Source organism: Raphanus sativus, chromosome 5 (assembly GCF_000801105.2).
Source record: "Raphanus sativus cultivar WK10039 chromosome 5, ASM80110v3, whole genome shotgun sequence".
In the NCBI taxonomy this organism is placed as follows: domain Eukaryota; kingdom Viridiplantae; phylum Streptophyta; class Magnoliopsida; order Brassicales; family Brassicaceae; genus Raphanus; species Raphanus sativus.
In genome coordinates this window covers 13,148,754-13,168,395 of record NC_079515.1, presented here as the reverse complement: position 1 = coordinate 13,168,395, position 19,642 = coordinate 13,148,754, and the positions used below count along the sequence as shown (strand labels likewise).

The following is a 19,642-nucleotide window of genomic DNA, read 5'->3' as shown; positions in this document are numbered from 1 at the left end:
ATATTTGTAAAAACATGTTCTGCCCAAATAGTATAAACAAAATATATTTCATTTTTTCAGTTTTATATTGTTTATATATGTTTTTCGTTAATTATATTTTGCCAAAATACACAAAGTTTCCTCTATATTCTTTGGTCTAAGATTATAAAGCATCCACTGCACTAATATTAAAGTATATTAGATCACTTTAGTTTAAACCAAAAAAAATATTTATTAAAAATAACAATATGATCTTAGAATTCCTTTTGTTATTTGTTTGTCTATAATATCATTTTTATAATGATTTTAAATGCTTCATAAATTAATAAAAATCATATAAAATGTGTTTTATTATAACTTCCCGCCCGTAGGGCGGGCCGATCCTAGTCATATATATATAAAAGTTCAATAAACATCCGCACGGGTGTGCGGATAACTTTTATTCATGAACAGTTTGCAGTTGTGAGGGTAAATAAACAGCACTTAGTTTGAGGATGAGAAAAATGCGTGAAATCAACATATTGAATAGGTGCATTATTGTCATTTTGCTCTTCCCTATTTCTCTCTTTCCCACCCCTAAATCCTAATTGATAATAACCTCGTAATTATGTTATTGTTCGCAGCTCGTCGAGATCGATCCCGTCACCAAGAACTCGAATTGTCTTTCTCTCGACCCTCCTCTGACCCCGCCATCATCATCGCGTAACCTTTCCCAAAAAACCTCTCCGGCCAGAACTTTTCGTAGCGGAAGAGTTTCACGTTGACCTAACTCAGCGGCGTTAGGGTGGAATGGACTCGATTGTATGCACCGCACTGGAGGAAATCTGCTGTCAGGGAAACACAGGGATCCCTCTAGTTTCCCTCTGGTCACGCCTCTCTCCTCCTCCTCTATCTCCTTCCGTCAAGTCACATGTCTGGAGAAACCTGCTATCAATCCCTCAGCTCCAGTTCAAGGCGAAGAACACTGTGTACGGATCATCAGATCCTTCGATTCAACTCCTGGACGATGCTCATAGACTCGATTTGAGGATCATCGCGAATGAGAAGCTCCGAGGTAACTTCGTTGGCTTGTACGACGCTCAGTCCAATAACACGACTATCTCAGCCGTTCAACGACAGGTTCTCGAGCGTCTCGCTGTTGCTCGGTAAGCTTTTTTTTTTTTTTTTAGGTTTCTTTCAAAATTCAGTTTTAATTACTCAGCTGTGTAATTGATTGTAATTGCAGATCGAACGGCGTTGCACAAAACCTACTTGCTAAAGAGTTTAACATCCAAGGGAGGAACTTCTTTTATATCGTGAAGCAACTTGAGTCTCGAGGTTTGATTGTTAGGCAACCTGCGATTGTGAGAACCAAGGAAGTTGATGGTGAAGGAGATTCTAAAACCACCTCATGCGTTAGCACCAACATGATTTACTTAACTAGTTACTCCAAGCCTTTGGGTTCTCAGCAGAGGTTTGAAATCTGTAAAGAGGACCCAACTTCTCCCGGAGATGCTACACAATCTGATGAGATTACAAAAGAGGATACGCTCATCAAAGATTTTCTACCAGCAATGCAGGCTATTTGTGATAAGCTTGAAGAAGCTACTGATAAGGTCAATTTGCAAATTCCTTTCTTTCTTTTTTTTTTTTTAATCAAGCTGGATCTTTCTAGCTCCATATGAAGATTTTCTTGTTGTGCAGGTTCTAGTCGTCTCAGACGTTAAGCAAGACCTTGGTTATCTGGGTTCACATTCAAGGCATAGAGCTTGGAGAAGTGTAATATATATTTTTCTTCTTGTTTAATCATATAGACATATCTTTAAAACTTGGTTCAAGTTCAGTTATGATATTCTGAATGACACCAGGTTTGTCGCCGATTGACAGAGTCTCATGTAGTAGAGGAGTTTGATGCTGTGGTGAACAATAGGGTGAGCTATATAATCTGTATCTCATTCCTTCATTCTCCATATATGCTGGCCATTTGCCCTTTTTATGTAGCATTTCTTTCCTGTTTTGTTTGAATTCAAAACTGTTTTCCATGTGGGTTCTTCTTTTGTAGGTGGAAAGATGCCTCCGTTTGCTTAAAAGTTTTTCAGAAAAAGATTTTACCTATTGTGGGAAAAAGCAATTCTTGAAATTTGGAAGGAGTACCCAAAAAACAGAACAAACTTTGGAACTTCCAATAGATAATCAAATTTATGATATGGTTGATGCTGAAGGATCTAAAGGCTTAGCTGTGATGGAGGTATTCATTTGATGGGTTTGGCTTACTGTTTTTTTGGAGAAAATTGAATACGTGAGAGTATTAAATTGTTACTTTTACCAGGTATGCGAAAGACTTGGCATGGATAAAAAGAAGAGCTATGCTCGGCTTCATAGTATCTGTTCACGAGTCGGGATGCATCTACAGGCAGAAAGCCACAAAAAGACTACAGTGTATAGAGTTTGGACTTCTCGTAATGCTGGGACCGATTCTGCTGATTTGTTTCCTGATAGAGCTGAAACTATTAGCAGGGAAAGTAACATACCGGCAAATGATTCCAGCACACCTCCTGATACTGGTGGATTGGCTCAGCCTTTCATGGAACAAAGTCTTGCAGTGGCTGATACGGACTTTGCTACGCCTCCAAGGTTAACTGATTCTGAATGCAACTCGGGCCAAGTTGCTACACCTGTAAGGTTAACTGATTCTGAAAGAAGTTCAGGAGTTCTCCATTGTTCCCCATCTAATGCCACAGGAAGAAATGTGCTTGCATGTCGTAGCTTGCAAGAATCGTTCCATGAGATCGATGATAAGGTTGTTGATACTGCAATGGGATCCACTGATTTGGCTTTATCAGAAATGAATCATCTCGTTCTACCGAAGCCGTCTAAACCAAAAGTGCATCAACAACTTCCTATCACTGTTGAAAACGCTCGAAGAGAACGGAGGATACTTGAGCGCTTGAATGTAATCACTGTTCACTATATTTTTTCTCCATAATTTTCTTCTGTTCCCTTCCAACTAACTGATTGTTTCTTCTTTCTTGGCTGGTCAAAGGAAGAGAAGTTTGTTTTGAGAGCAGAACTACACAAATGGCTTGTCAGTCTTGAGAAAGACAGGAGCACCAAGGTAGATCGAAAAACCATTGACAGACTTCTTAGAAGGCTTCAACAAGAAGGACTCTGTGAATGCATCGCCGTTAGTGTACCAAATGTAACTAATTGTGGTCGTAACCGTAGCTCTGTGATAGTTTTGCATCCATCTGTTCAAAGATTGACTCCAGAAGAATTTGGTATTATTCATGATAAGATTAGGTCTTTTGAACTGGGACTCCGTGGCCTGAGTGTGTCAAAGAGAAAAAACAACGAACCAATTCCGATATTGAATGACATTCAGAGAGGTCAAAGTAATGTGGATTTGGATGCACGAGCTAGCAAATCAGGAGCCATGCGAGCCAACGGGTTCGTGCTTGCAAAGATGGTTCGCGTGAAGCTCCTACATTGTTTCCTTTGGGACTATTTTAGCTCCTTACCTGGCTGGGACAATGCCTTTTCTTCTTCACATGATCATAAATTTGAGAATTTGTTTGCACTTGAAGATGCTTTTAGAGCCATGCCACTCGAACTGTTTTTACAAGTTGTTGGATCTACTCAAAAAGCTGATGATATGATGAAGAAATGCAGACAGGGTATGCGTCTTTCCGAGCTTCCCAGCGAAGAGTATAAGCTTCTAATGGATACTCTTGCGACTGGTAGATTATCAATGCTTATTGATATTTTGCGCCGATTAAAGGTAATAATAATCGGATTTCATCTCAAGTATATTAATTCATGAAAATTTGCAGTTCAAAAACCATGTAATTCTATTGCTTGTGCCTATTTTTGTTTTGTAGTTGATTCAGATGGTAAATAATAGATTCAGACATGACGAGATTGAAGAGAAGTATGCCAATTTGACACATGCAATGGAGCTTATGCCTTATATAGAGGAACCTGTGTTTGTTGCTGCTACACCAAGTGTCATGTCTCTTGATCTTCGCCCTCGTATTCGGCATGACTTTATTCTATCAAATAGAGATGCTGTCGATGAATATTGGCTAACTTTAGAGTATTGCTATGCCGCTGCTGATCACAGAGCTGCTAAGCAAGCATTTCCGGGATCTGTTGTTCAAGAGGTATAAGCTTGATCTTCTATAGCATGGCTTATTATATGGATCCAACAGCTGAGTGTATATTTTTTCCATAGACAAAAAAACTAGAACGTACTCATAATATGTATGTATGTCACGCGTATATCTCTGCTATATTATCCTGTGATGTTAATTTTCAGCTGCCAGTTATTTAGAAAACAGCTTCTAACTGTCAGTTCTTTTAGGTTTTTCGTTTTCGTTCTTGGGCCTCAGATTGCGTCATGACAGCAGAACAGCGTGCTAAGCTCTTACAGCGTATTGCAGCTGATGAGAAGGAAAAACTCTCATTCAAAGAGTGTGAGAAGATTGCTAAGGATCTGAACCTGACCTTAGAGCAGGTAAATATATGTTATGTGCAGTGGCGGTGCTGTATATATTGTTAAAATTGTCAAGGTCACTTGGTTATTTGAGACCAGGTGGTAATTTGGCCAATAGTTTCTTATGGTCTTTTGATCTTAGAATCATGCCGACTGGGAACCTTGATTCTTTTAGTGTTTCAGCCTGAATCTTATTAAAGTTCGATTTAAAGCTTTCTCATCTCTGGTTCAGGAATAAAACTGACCTAGATGTTCTCTGTTTTTTTTCTTCTTGATTTTTGGGTAACCTTGTATTTTTGGTTGCATACTTCAGGTTATGCATGTCTATCAAGCGAAGCGTGGAAGACGCCTGAAATCAAAAGATAAAAATCACGCTGTAGAAAATAGCCCTTCTCCATCTTCTGGGAAAAGAAAAAGAGAAACTCCCGTAAAGACTACCGGAATAGGTGTCGGGTCCAAAATAATAGATGAACAAAAGGTTCTATATTCAGATGCTATTGATGCCTCAAATAGTGAGAATATTCCAAATACCATACAAGAAGACCAATCCCACATTCCGATGAATCAACAAGAAAATGAGGAGATAGGGGATCTTACTGAAGATGAGGGCCAGTGTTCTTCTCTGATCAACCGGTATGCAAGTTCAAAGACCACATCAACTCCTGCACAAAGATTTTCATGGACAGATGAGGCGGACAGGTACGCTTGTATAGCTATGTGTTTATATGAGTTGTGATAGAAAAAAATTCAACGTGTTCTTGTTGAAGCTGTCCAATGCAATGTTGGTTTTAGGAGTCTCTCTTCGGGGACTTTATGCTTCGGAGGGCTCAATAACTTAAGAGTTCCATTTGATTGAGAATTCATTAATTCATGCTTTAGGCATTCTCCTATCTGATTATAGCTGATTGGGTTACACCACTGACAAATATTCTCTGGTCAGGAAATTGTTGAGTCAATATGTTAGACACCGCGCAGCTCTGGGGGCAAAATTCCACGGAGTAAATTGGGCTCAAGTTCGTGAACTGCCCGCACCTCCTTTAGCTTGCAAGCGACGGACTCAAACATTGATGAAGAATGATAAATTTCGGAAGGCGGTCTTGAGGCTTTGCAATATACTCAGTGAGCGCTATGCAAAACATCTAGAGACGAAACAGAAGTGTTTGCCTGAGAGCAGTAGTTCACATGTTCTTGTTAGAAAGGATTCTGGTTTTGTTGAGCATGGTAAAGATATATTTTCTGATGATGAAAAATGGGATGACTTCAGTGAAAATAGTATACGTCAAGCCTTCAATGATATTCTTGAGCTCAAGAAGATGGCTAAACTGGTGGCCCCTAAACGGGCGAAGCCCAGCTCTCGGGAATGGTCAAACAGAGATATAGTTGATGAGGTGCATACTTTTGCTTCCTTTTCTTTTGTTTTTCACCATCCTTACAATTGCTTCGCCTCACTTTGATATTTCATTTTATTGCTACATTTACTGGAACCATTTGCCATCTCATTCACCCTCACCTGGAAGGTCTTCATTTCAATGGTTCGTCCTTTTATTTTTGGCAATTAATGATAAACTAAAATTAAAAACTTGCAGGGGAGTGAAACTGTTCCACCTGCAATTCGCTCAGAGAACATTCAAAATCCTTCTATGGATCACGTTAAAGATACATCTCGACGATCCGGACACTATCGTCTTCATCAAACTATTAACCCTTTAGATGGAAACGACAATGGTAATATACAAGTAAGGAAAGCTCTGGCAGTTTCTACTGCTGTAGAGCTGTTAAAGCTTGTCTTTCTGAGCATGCCCACTGCACCTGGTATGCCAAATCTGCTGGAAGATACCTTAAGACGATATTCAGAGAGAGACCTGTTTACAGCCTATAGCTACCTCCGAGACAAGAAGTTCCTGGTAAAACTACTGATCACTTTCCTATCCCAGAATTAAAATTGCTGGCTTCTTATTATATGCTTCTAGAATTTATGAAGGGGCATATGTGCACATGTTTGACTTTGATGTATTATCTTTTCTTCCTTTTGTTAGTTTGATTTTGCTGTCAAAAACCACATTGCGTGCATACTTCATGTTTAGATGAGATGGTGGATAATAAATACCTTCCTTGACCACACTTTGATGTTTTCATCTTACTCTATGTCAAAGCAAACTGAAGGTCATTATTTTTACTAATACGTTCCAGGTTGGTGGAAGTGGTGGACAGCCATTTGTGCTTTCGCAGAGCTTCTTGCATAGTATTTCAAAGTCTCCATTCCCGGTTAATACTGGGACAAGAGCAGCCAAGTTCTCCAGTTGGCTTCTCGAAAATGAAAGAGACCTGATGGATGAGGGAGTCGCTCTTACTTCGGATTTGCAATGTGGCGATGTTTTAAATTTCTTTTCACTGGTTTCTTCCGGTGAACTCTCTATATCTGTATCCTTGCCTGAAGAAGGTGTTGGAGAGCCCGGAGATCGTAGAGGTTTGAAACGTAGAGCTGATGAGATAGAAGAATCAGAAGCTGATAGTGCTAAGAAACAAAAGCTACTGGGCGAAGGTGAAATCAACTTTCGAAAGGAAAAGGGTTTTCCTGGTATAGCAGTATCTGTTCGCCGTGTAAGTCTATCAACAGCTGACGCAATAGAGTTGTTTAAAGACGATGACTCTCGCACTGGTGAACTTCACTTCAACAGGGTAGTAGCAAATAGTGGTTGTGAATCTGATGATTTGAAGGAAATTTTCGACTCTACAGATGCTACAGTCGTACCGGGCAGTCTAGGTGATTCTCCCTGGCAAGCAATGGCCAGTTATGCTAGTGTTGTTATGGCCAAATCTGCAGGCGAGCAAGTGAGTGTATTCAGTCCTAATGTTTTTGAAACCGTTTCCGATGCCCTTCAGAAGGCTGGTGACCAAGGTCTGAGCATTGAAGAGGTCCAGCGTCTTATTGATATTCCAGGTAACAGCATCACGCAAATTGGATTGCACGCTTGTGTAAACTAGTTTCCTCAGTGTTATTTCTAACCTCTGCCACTTGCTCATCTGCAGGCCAGGAAACTTTTGATTGTATTGTAGATGTCCTTGAAACATTTCGGATAGCTTTGAAGGTTTCGTCTTCACATCTCTTATTTGACAAAACTTCCATGTTGATATTTCATTTTCTAAATGTTATTCTATGTTAACAACATTCAGGTAAATGGGTATGATAATTCCCGTGTTGTCCATTCCTTCTACCGATCAAAGTACTTCTTGACATTTGAGGAAGGTAAAACCTCAGACAATAATCTTCAGCGGCCTCTACCAGTGAATTACCTAGAGAAAGTTGTTGGGGAGCATAGGTCAAACGATGTCTCTAGGATCAGCATTTCTTCACAGGACGAGCGTGAGCACGTTGCTGGCAACAGAGTTCACAAGGTTACAATTCTTAACCTTCCTGAAACGGCTCAGGCAAGCGGTTTGCACGAAGCATCTATGAAAAGTCCATCATCTGTTACATTTGGAAAGAGTTTTGGAGGTGAAACAAAGGAATCGACTTGTGAGAAATCACCACCTGCGCCAATATATCCATGGGTAAACGCAGATGGGTCCATAAATAAAGTCGTCTTTGATGGACTCGTTCGCCGTGTTCTAGGTACCGTGATGCAGAATCCCGGTATACCTGAGGTAAAAAAAAAAAAAACTTCTCCCTTTTCCTCTCAACTATAATATGGCTGAAATTATTAATCAAAAACATTCCTTTTGTGGCAGGACGAGATCATAAACCTAATGGATGTACTAAATCCTCAGGTACTTTACAAACACATCTTTATCCTAAACCTCTTCTCAAACGGATCTCTCAATGTTCGTCTTGTCTGTGTCTCTCTCTATATATGATCTGTGATAACAACATTATATATGTATCTCTTTGCAATCTCAGAGCTGTAGGAAGCTTCTGGAGTTGATGACACTCGATGGGTACGTGAAAGTGAGGGAAATGATGCAAACCAAGTTCACCGGTCCTCCGTCTCTGCTAACCAGTCTTCTCATAACCGCCCCCAAAAAACCGGAGCTTATCAGCCGCAAACACTTGTTTGCTAACTCCAAGGGACTCTCTGCCTTATGAATGTAATAAGTTATCCAATAATTCACTTTTGTTTCTAGATTCATATCTCCAAGAATATCGTATGCTTCTTTCAAGTTTCACTAACGTAAATAGTCTGAAGTAGCATTATATGGAAGATATTTTTATCTTTCAAGACAAATAAATGTAGTCTGAAAAGTAGCATTATGCAGATCTATATATTTATCTTTCGAAACAAAAGTAAATGTAGTCTTTCTTGGTCGAACAGCTTCCTTTAACCAAGTTTAATATTAATCATTAACCATCATGGTGTATGACAAATAAAAATAGGTTTGACTTATTTATTAGTGTTTCTTTTCGATATTTAATTATTTAGTGTTAATTATGGATAAAGGAATACTAGTTATTATAGTATTTTTTGTTATTGAAATCCAGATAAAAAATAAATGTGCCATAGATTTAACAGTTTAGGATAGTAGGCACAATAATCTTTATTAAAATATATTAAGAAACGATATCAAAGAATTTCCTTTTAGTTGCCTTATCGGAGAAAAGAATTTCCTTTTATAAGGTTGCGTTATATTTCCTTTTTTCTTTTCAACCTATAATCTTTTCCTATATAAACTAAATAGCGCATACGTTTTCTACCACCAAAAACCAGATTAAGAGCTTTTCTTTAGTCTCTCTTAAGTCACAACTAGTTTTGTTTCTCTCCAAGTTTCTTCTATTTTTGGTTCAATAAGCGAAACATGGCGATAGAGAAAGAAGAGTGGTGGTCTCGTTCGAACGACGAACTCTCTCTCGTTTTCCAGAAATTCATATCCGTGGGATCACCATCTTCTACTGATGCAATCATCACCATGAACGACGACGAGGATGAAACCCTAGTGTCTAAAATAAAGAAGACAAGCGATTCTAACTCGTTGCTACCTTCTACTAATGCAGTCATCATCATCGACGATGACGATGACGAAGAGGAAACCCTAGATTCTAAGAAGAATAAGAAGCGAAACCACCTCGACTCTACCCTAGAGCCTACAAAGAAGAAGCCAAGATTGGGGTCTTGGTGGGACGACGTTGATGCCTTCGACCAATTAAGTTGCGTGGTCAAGGGGTTACCAACTGTGCAATCATGCTTTTCTTCAACTAATCTTCCCGAGACGAAGACGAAGGAGGATAAGAAGAGATCCTTGTCTTCAAGTCATCATGAGAATTTGCTTGGTTACACTGATAGTAACAACAAGGAATATCAAGATTGCTTAGGATACGGCCACGTGTCGCTTCCAAGTCTTGGCGGCTACGTAACTCCTGCGGATTCCTGCTTTCCTTCTTTGTCTACTGGTCTTCGAGAGACGAACAAGGATTACGAAAGTCAATTATCATCATCAAACCACCATGGTGATGATTTCATTGATCTTGGAGAGGACAAGAATGTCGGTGAGAGTGCTAACAGCAGTAATAAGAGTATTCGGCACGTGACACTTGAGGAGTTGGGTGTTTCGGTGGAAGATCTCAAGAGTATACCATGGGAAGCGTTCGATCCGACATGGGAGATTAGGTCAGTGACCATGGATCCTTGGCTTGGTGGCTACGTCAGTGACATGCTCTCTGCTCATAATTCACACGCTTAATTGTTCCTTCTTTTTCTTTTAAGTTTCTTCTTAATTTGCTTATATGTAAAACCAACGATCAATGTGATTCATCATGTTAATGATATATTCATCTTGTTAAACAAATCATACTATTTGAAATCATTTCTAATTGCATTTAGTTATTGCAATTTTGAGTCATTGAAAGTCTATTATATTAAATGTAATTAAATACTATCGACTAAATATACTAAAAACTTAGAAATCAATCTAAATTTTAACTTTGAACTAATAAAATTCAAGGATATATACAAAAGAATAATATATGGAACAGTATGGTCTCGTTCGCGTTTACTACAACTGCGTGAATATAACTCTTAGATAAAAAAGAACTCTTAGATATGATTGTAATAATTGTTAGGGATGGACTTCGCTTCGCTCTTTCATCAGAGACTTAAGAGCCCATGAGACGATGAACTCGACCTAATAAAAACAACCGTTTGAGAAAGAAGAAATCAGTAAAAATATAAAAGAATTAGCCAATCAAAGGAGATTCATGCACAATCAAATAGAAAAAGTAGGGATTATGGCTTAGAGGTGCTTACAATCTCTCATTAAAAATGGTTTAGGCTAGGTAAAAAAAATAGTTTAGGCTATGTGATCATATATGACTCAGCTTCTTGTCCATAAAAAGGTTCTCCTAAAGGCCCAGTTTCACGGGTTTGGTATAAATCTGAAGACATGTCAGGACAAACTTTTATCCCTGGTGGAACGATCTCCTCTTGTCCCGGAACATTAGCTTCTCCTGGATGACTAAGGTTGACCTGTTACACACGGTGAGTCTACACTGTCATACAGATATTAACAGAGAAACCATGTCAGAAAACACAACGCTTATTTTATTTAAGGAGCAGACCTGGATCCCCGTGCAGTTCTGGGTATTTGTTGGCATCTTGGTACACATCATGATCCTTGTCATAACCATGTATGGTAATTATGTTTTTGATTTTCTTAGCTTTATCTTCACTTTCTTGTACACTATAGATGAGCTCCATTCTCTTGATGAGCTTATTCCTATGATCCCCCACAATATATTATGCAAACCCATTATGAAGATTTATGATCGACTGTTTTGAAGTAAGCTTTAGTCTTTTTGTTTAATTTCAATTATGGTATACCTTGTATTCAATCTTTCTTATATGGTCTGGAGTAAATAAAACTATTAAGATTCCAAAATCTAAAACTGGAAATCTACTTGCGCAGATATGTATATACCTGTATGGAGAAATCCTTCATGCTCCGACTGCCTGCAACAACTCTATTACGCTTCTCTCGATATCTAGCGCCGTCAAGCAACAGCCCCTCGCTCGCGCCATCTTGATTTCTATATAAGTCTGCTTCTCAATTTGGTTGAAGTTGTGTTTCTTTATCGCTGGGAGATTGGAGATTCATAGTTAGAGATTCCGTTGGTAACTTAGGAAATCTAAATCAAAACCCTAGAATCACTATTGGGGAAAAGGGAGAGATGAGAGAGAAGAGAATGATGAAAAACTATAAATATCAGAAACACCGCATTTCGAAAAATCATATTAAGATTTATAACAGACCGGGCTTACTAAACAAACGCACAGACCAATTTTAAGGATGAGCCCAACAGATTTCGAGAAAAAACGAAGTGCTGCATTTTGTGCGAACTGGACACGTGTCAACACCAGAAGACTTGACTTTGTAATCTGGTGCTGATGTGGCACACTAAGTAGAGAAGAACATTTTTTATTATATAAAATAAGTGAAAAAAATATTACAATACATAAAAATAAATTATTTTGACATTAAAGAAATAAACATTAAAGTTACAGTAAAATTAATAAAGACGCCGAGATCTATGTTGATTTACGGTCCATATTTGTTCAGCAATCTGATAATAAACTATTTGCATATACGTCCCAGCTTCTGATTCTTCTTCGCCACTCAAAATATTATCTTCATCATGTTCATTATTCTCAATATTTTGTGCTTTTTTATCATCATTCTCGATATTAATGTTGTCGAAGTCAGAGTCTTGAAAATTATGGTGACAGATAAAATTATGCAAACCCATCGTAGCGAATATTACACTTCTTTGCGTGGTGATATCGTACCTAGGAAATTCATTAAGAACTTTTCATTTTTTCTTCCATATTCCAAATGTTAGTTCGATAACAGAACGTAGCGATGTATGACACCTATTATACATTTCTTTGCTGGTTCTAGGTGGTTGACCATTATTGAATTCTTGGAGATGATATCTTGTACTCTCTCCAAATTATTTTCGATATGGAGCTGAATATCCATGTCTATTAGCATATCCAGAGTCAAACAAGATAATATTTATTTTCTGGAGGTACAAGAAACATTGGATCATCTGGTATCGTGGTCGCCAACACTCGGGCATCATGGGCAGATCTCGCCATTCCAACATAACAATATGTGAAAAGCATATCGTAATCATATATGTCCAAAACATTAAGGCTAGCAATTCTTTTTCTACTTATAAATCAGAGAATTTCTCGACCAGGTGGGACCATAACTGGTAGATGCGTTCCATCAAGAGCACTGAGCACCAACAAATCCATGAAATAAGTTCCATATTTTGCATCCCTCTCAAAACGGTTGGAGATAGCTATAAGTTCTTGGGCTGTCTGTGGCCGCACATATTCTACATCCATTCGCTCCATTGCTTGAAGAACATCATGAAACGTTCGTGAAATAGTCTCTTACGAATGTCCAAATATTAGTGCAATATCACGTTGAGTATCGTTTTGTGCATAAATGATTAGAAATATTGCAACACTCTCATCAAGACTGATGCGTCTGGAAGCTTCTAACCCGTAAGTCTATGCAGTATTCCAATAACCACGTGAAAGCCTCCGGACTCATCCTAATAAGTGTTTGACATGAAATTTCATTACCGTAAATTTGACCTCGTATAATAAGCCATCCTTTTTTCGGATCCGAGCTTGTAAGCCGTTTACAAAAATATCTTAAATAATGTTGCAACATAGGAGATATGCATGTGCTCATGGCCTCCTCCTCTTCTAGTAAGATCAGCTCCGCAATCTCTTCATCATTAAGATTTCCGACACCGTTTGAACATAACTCAGCAATTTGAAACTTCTGATAATTCATGTAGAAAGTAGAGTTAGAAATTGAAGAAAAAAATATATTCACCAATAGTTATACATAAACAAGGTATATTTTATTAATTCACCAACAACACTAATTTTGTCCATCATTACCCCTAGCTACTCTTATTAAAAAAGTTAAACATTTCTAGAAAATTTCCAGAACTTGATCCTTGAAATCTATGAGGGTTCATGTCAAGTGATCTAGAGTTAAAGCTTCCAAAGTTATGAGAGAGTTGAGAGTGAAATCCTCTTGAAGCTTGACTAGGCAAAATTTTTCCTATGCCATCACCATCATCTTCATTGATGTCACCTAAGGAAAATCCATGATCTCCAACAGATCCTCCACCAGTAGAACCTCCTCGCACAGATCTTCCACCACTTGATTCACCACCGAAAGATCCACCAGTAGAACCTCCTCCCACAGATCTTCCACCACTTCCACTTGTGATGCTCGCCACTCGTAGATTAACAAGATCACAAGGATTTCCATATTTATCCACTCCAGATAACCTTTATAAATGCCGAATTTTATTCTCTTTGCTTTTTGATTTCATATACCCATCATGAATTTCTTCATTGTTCATCAACAACTTGTTTGCTTCCTACCAAAATTTATTCATTGGCTCGATAGGTAAAGATTCGAGTACGGCAAGTGCATCACCATAAGTCGGCTTTGTGTTATTACGCGAGCGCACAACTTCCAGCAATTGTCCACGAGATTCCTCCATCCGTTGAAATCGTCCATCAATATGAGCCTCAAAATTGGATCTTCTTGTATAAGCACGCCGTGTGACCTTCTACTCGTGTATAGAGAATGCCGACTTGCTTCTCTTGAAGAGTGAACAGGTGATCGCGAAATTGTTGGTTCCTCTTCATCAGATGCACTTAGATTAAGATTAACAGAAGGGTATGAGGTTTGCCATATTCATCTGTTCCACGTAGATGAATATCATCATTAGTTGTTTCTTCATTTTTCGTGTGCTGGAAATGAACGCCAAGCATGTATGGTGAATAATGACCATCTAGTTCTACATCATGCTCACCGTAGATTCGGTCAAGCAAATCTTTGAATGGAAGAGGATTGTTTTCCTGAAAAAAATTGATAAAAATAGAACATATTAATTAATAATTACAAATATTTATCAATTTATAGTTGCTAATGATAAATTATTTTTATATGATTATACAAAATATTAAAATTGTGAAACTACCGCGCATCGATCCTCCCACCATGATGGTAACATATTAATTTTTCCCGTTGTATGATCAATGTCTACTCCTGGATGAGTATGTTGTTGTATTGCCACAGCCTTCTTAAATAATCAATTCAGCATTTCATTTCCGGTTTCCACTTAATTGACTCCAGTTATTTCATGAAATTGTTTTTCAATTCTTTTTTTTGCCAGAATTTGATGGTAGTCTTCCGCTTCTAATTAAGTGATTATAAGTTCTAGCAGAATTCGAGTAATTTAGGCGTCCATTTATACTAAATCTTTTTTTGATAGAAATTTTATTAAATATTAAAGTTAGTGTAAATAATATAAATTTATTTTTAAAAATAACTTACATTGTTTGTTGGACCATCACCGCCTGTTCCTTCTACATGATATAACAATTTTTCATAGGCACTTTTAGAACTACTACCACGAGCTACCGATCCAGCACGAGCACGGTTTCTACTACCACTTGAACGTGTGTTTTGCGATCTGTTGTTCATCTATACTAGTAAAAAAATATGCCTTATGAAAATTTATATTATATATGTTAAATAATATAACATATTCATTTTGTTAACTAGTTTTCATTTTTCATAAAGTATGAATTTTCATTCATCACGTATAGTTAGCTATATATATTATATATTTTTGGCATCTTTAATTTCTTATATAAAATTTGATATTTTAGTAAAGATACACAATAACAAATTTATATAATGATTTGGGTATAGTTTTTAGTAGTAAACAAACATAATAACAAAAAGTTACAAATGGTTTACCGTTTAGTTTTTAATAACTAAAGATCTAAAATATATTTTTTATTGATTCTTTAACCACATGTAGTTTTAGTATATACAATATATACACAATTAATATAACCATGAATGCATAATCAAATATACATTTATATATATACAAATGTGATATACTTAACTGATATTCTAGTTAAATATAAATCATGTATATAAGAATTTAATTAATTATTTACACGAGCATATCTTTAAAATTTAGAAGTCTTGTTTTAGAATTGAACATATTTGAACAATTATACAGAAATTTTGTTTTTTTCGGTGGAATAAACTGGTAGAAAAGTGTAACACTTGGATTGTGATTTGTGAGTATTGTTTTTGTATGAGTGGTGTGAAGAGGAGAGAAGAATCCCCTACACATTATTTGCGAAGTAATTTGCCACATGTCCTCTCTACAATCGTTTTTACAAAAAAATGTGACATGTCTATTAAAATTGATGACATGTCATATGGTTAAATATGACATGGACAATTACTTTAATGCAGAATATATCGATTTGGATATATATTTTTGGGAAACGTTTTAGAATATGTCAGTAACTCATATATTACATTTAATCTTGATTTATATTTTTGGTAAACTTTTTATAATATGATAATAACTCATCAATCATCACTAGAATAAATATATTCAGATATGAAATTTTTAATTTCGAAATATTTCTTAATTTTACGTTTATAAATAAACAGTTTTTATTATCTAAATTTTTCAAAATTTTCTATATTTTTTTAAGAAATATAAAATTTTAATTGTAATATCATTAGTTTCTTTTAGATATCTAAAAAATTTTATAAATATTTTTTAGTTTTAGTTTTAGTTTTTGATAACTATACAAGTTTTATATGATTTTTAGTAATTTTGTACAAGTTGATATAATACATTTAACCAAAAGAAATAGATAATTTTTAATCTAATATTCTGATTTTAAATATATGCATATATATTCTTAAATATAATTTAAAATAAACAAAAATATTCTTTCTTAATTTTATGTTTAGTTAAATGATATTTATATTAATTATTGGTAAAAATAAAAAAATATAATATTAATAAATTGTATTTTTAAATATAATTTAAAAATTTATCACTGCACATAGTGCAGGAAAACACCTAGTGGGTTGATATTTATAAAACATTTAAATCTGTACTAATAAAAGTAGGCTTTTGAGATTCCAGGAAGCGTCCGCATGAGCGAAACAAACTTCTTCCGAAGGATGCAATGTGGCATTGTTACTAAAAAAAATAAAAACTAAAAATAAGTAAATATATCATGTAATAAATAGAAATATTACGTTAAATGTATATCTGAAAATATATAACAAAATAAATAATAAGTAAATATACAATAGAAAAATAGAAAAAATACATTAAACATTTATCGTAATATTATAATTTGATATAAAAGAAAATTATATGATATAAGAAAAAAATAAAAATAAGTAAGTATATAACATTAGAAATAGAAAAATTAAATTATACATCTATCCGAAAATGTATAGTAAATAAATAATAATTAAATATACAATATAAGAAATAAAAATATTATATTAAATATCTATTATAATCTATATTAATAAAAGTAGGCTTTTGATGTTCGAAAGAGCGTTCACATCATCAAAACAAACTTCTTCTGAAGTTCTGAAGGATGACACGTGGCATTAGTACTAAAAAAAGAAGTAAATATATAAAATACGGAAAACTAAATAATAAGTCAATACAATTTTAGAAATATAAATATTACATTAAACATCTAGCGTATTATTATCATTTGATATAAAAAAATATACTATAACATTAAATAAAAATATAACATTAAAAATCTATTATAATATTAGAATAAATAAATATAAAATTTGGAGCATCCAAACAAAACTAAAAAATAAAAAAATAAATATACAATATAAAGAAAAATAAATAATAATTAAATATACAATATAAGAAATAGAAATATTACATTAAACATCTTTCGTAATATTATCATTTGATATAAAAACAATAAATATAATAAATAAATATATAATATAAGAAATATAAATAAGTAAATATACAATATACGAAACAAAAAAATTAAACGAAACATCTATCTGAAATGCATAGTAAAATAAATTATAAATAAATATACACTATAATAAATAAAATATTTAATTAAAAACTATTATAATATTAGAATAGGTAAATATAAAATATAAGAAAAAAATCATAGGTGAATATACAATATAAGTAAATATATAGTAAAAGAAATAAAATTATAATAAATAAATATACAATATAAGAAAATAAAGAATAAGTAAATATAAAACATCTATCTGAAAAATATATATTAAAATAAATAATAAGTAAATATACAATACAAGAAATATACATATTACATTAGACGTTTATGGTAATATTACAATTTGATATAAAATCAAAACAATTAGAATAGGTAAATATACAATATTAGTAAAATAAATAATAAGTAAATATACAATATAAAAATGTAAAAATCGCATTAACATATATATAAAAATGTATAGTTTTACATTTTTATTATTTTCAAATATATTTATAAGTAAATATACAATATAAGAAAAACAAACATACAATATAAGAAATAGAAATACTACATTAAATATCTATCATAATATTATTATTTATATAAAATAAAAAATAGAATAACTAAATATATAATATATAAAATATAAAATAAGAAAATATACAATTAAGAAAATGAAATATTACATTAAAAATCAATTGTAAATAGAAACAGAAATATTACATTAAATATAGTAAAAGCCTCCTCTATATAGGAAAATATGTTTCACCAAGTTAACATGCAGATAGTGAAGAATTAACTTAGAGAAAGTGTTTCCCATATGACTTCATCACTCATAGTTTTTTCATCTCCAAACAAAAATGTCCTGCACATTCTGCAGGAAAATGTAAAAATGCGAAAAAACATATCCATAATTCAATCTTCCAGTTATATTGCAAATACAAAGAACATATAAACTATAGACTGCATTTTGAATAAAAATATATGGTTTCCAAACGAGTAAGATGGAGAGATTGGCGAGTGAAAATTTATGGATTTTTCACCACGCACATGATTGTTTTCAGTTTTCTCCTTTCAGTTCATTTTTTCGAAGAACAAAAAGGGAAACAAATATAATGAGTTATAACTTTTTGGAATGATGGCAAATAGTATTGAACAATAACTAAGAAATAAAGTCCAGATCTATCATAAACAAACACACCAGCCATAAACACACGCAAGCAATGGTAAGACACAACCAAATCTATCACAAACAACTGCAACAAAAAGGAGTCAGGAACATAACCAAATCTATCATAAACAAACACACCAGCCATACACATAGTCGCGATTAATATTACAAGTTAAAGAGTATACCATATTGATCTTCAAAAGCAACAAACAAGGGTGTTGCCATAAAATAATGAAAAGGATCTCACTCCCACAAACCAGAACTTTTAAAATTACAAAACAACATGATGCTAACAAAGAGCAAAGATGATAACCACAAAAGATGTCACAGATGGAGCACGCAGTGAAATCTACCACGAGAAATTATAGCACGAAACAGTTACAAGGATTTAAATATAAATATGCAAAAAAAAACAGAACCCAAAGATGATAAAAGCTTCTGTTTTAGACATCCTTAAACACACAAGGATCCAAATTTAATAGTTGTACACAAACTGAACTTAGTCAAAACTCAATATCAAAGAAACCAATCAACTGATTCAAATAATTATCCCAACTTTAGCAATATAAAAGAGAAGTCAAGATATCAATTACAAAAAAGAAAGAAATAAACTGATTGCCATGATTTGAGAAAGAACATGAACAAGGAACATGAACAAGCTGGAGAGCGAGAAAAAGGGTGAAGGAAAAGAGCAAACTATGCGCTTAAATCGCTTCTCTACACCAATATTTCTTTACTTTTAAGTCTCTAAATCAGTCAGAGAGACCCTTTTTTGATACAGCTTACAATTCAAAATTTGATTGTGTGAAATTTGAGATTTTTTCATGGAAAATTTCAAGAGGCAAACACATAAGAGAAGAATTTTTTTTTTTTTTGGAAAAAATAGTTTTTTCGAGTGATCGATAGAGGATGAGATTCCACGAAAAAGGTAGATGATGGCAAACTTAGTTACGATAATATTTTTTTACTTTTTGTGTGTGACTGTGTATAAAATTGAAGGACAATTTTGAAAATTTAACATTAGATTTATATTAAGGCTACAACTATTAGTTAGATGTTTCTTTGTTAAAAGTAATCGAAATTACATATTGTTAGAAACTAAACTAGAACAAACTTTTTTAAAAATATATATATTTTTATTTGTAAAATATTAAGACAAAT

At 34.3% G+C, this 19,642-nt stretch overlaps 2 protein-coding genes, 1 long non-coding RNA gene and 1 pseudogene across 3 annotated transcripts; 2 read left to right on the top strand and 2 right to left on the bottom strand.

Annotated features, from left to right (window-relative positions):
- The first annotated feature begins 575 nt into the window (after nucleotides 1-575).
- LOC108862461 (uncharacterized) lies at nucleotides 576-8,709 on the top strand. The gene is made up of 17 exons (XM_056986760.1): nucleotides 576-1,124; nucleotides 1,205-1,574; nucleotides 1,663-1,737; nucleotides 1,827-1,889; nucleotides 2,021-2,206; nucleotides 2,288-2,911; nucleotides 3,002-3,736; nucleotides 3,837-4,118; nucleotides 4,319-4,471; nucleotides 4,764-5,149; nucleotides 5,391-5,838; nucleotides 6,037-6,354; nucleotides 6,641-7,391; nucleotides 7,481-7,539; nucleotides 7,625-8,095; nucleotides 8,180-8,218; nucleotides 8,349-8,709. Exons 1-17 carry the CDS (start codon nucleotides 769-771, stop codon nucleotides 8,532-8,534), a joined length of 5,502 nt encoding a protein of 1,833 aa, XP_056842740.1. The 5' UTR covers nucleotides 576-768; the 3' UTR covers nucleotides 8,535-8,709.
- A 446-nt stretch (nucleotides 8,710-9,155) lies between these two features.
- LOC130512680 (uncharacterized) lies at nucleotides 9,156-10,199 on the top strand. The gene has a single exon (XM_057010899.1). It carries the CDS (start codon nucleotides 9,242-9,244, stop codon nucleotides 10,121-10,123), a length of 882 nt encoding a protein of 293 aa, XP_056866879.1. The 5' UTR covers nucleotides 9,156-9,241; the 3' UTR covers nucleotides 10,124-10,199.
- A 567-nt stretch (nucleotides 10,200-10,766) lies between these two features.
- On the bottom strand, nucleotides 10,767-11,648 carry LOC130512417 (uncharacterized). The gene is made up of 3 exons (XR_008945948.1): nucleotides 11,357-11,648; nucleotides 10,998-11,155; nucleotides 10,767-10,905 (listed from the first exon to the last, which is right to left on the bottom strand). It is a non-coding gene; the product is annotated as an uncharacterized LOC130512417 (long non-coding RNA).
- A 297-nt stretch (nucleotides 11,649-11,945) lies between these two features.
- Nucleotides 11,946-13,249, bottom strand: LOC108858250 (uncharacterized; annotated as a pseudogene).
- Nucleotides 13,250-19,642: the final 6,393 nt, after the last annotated feature.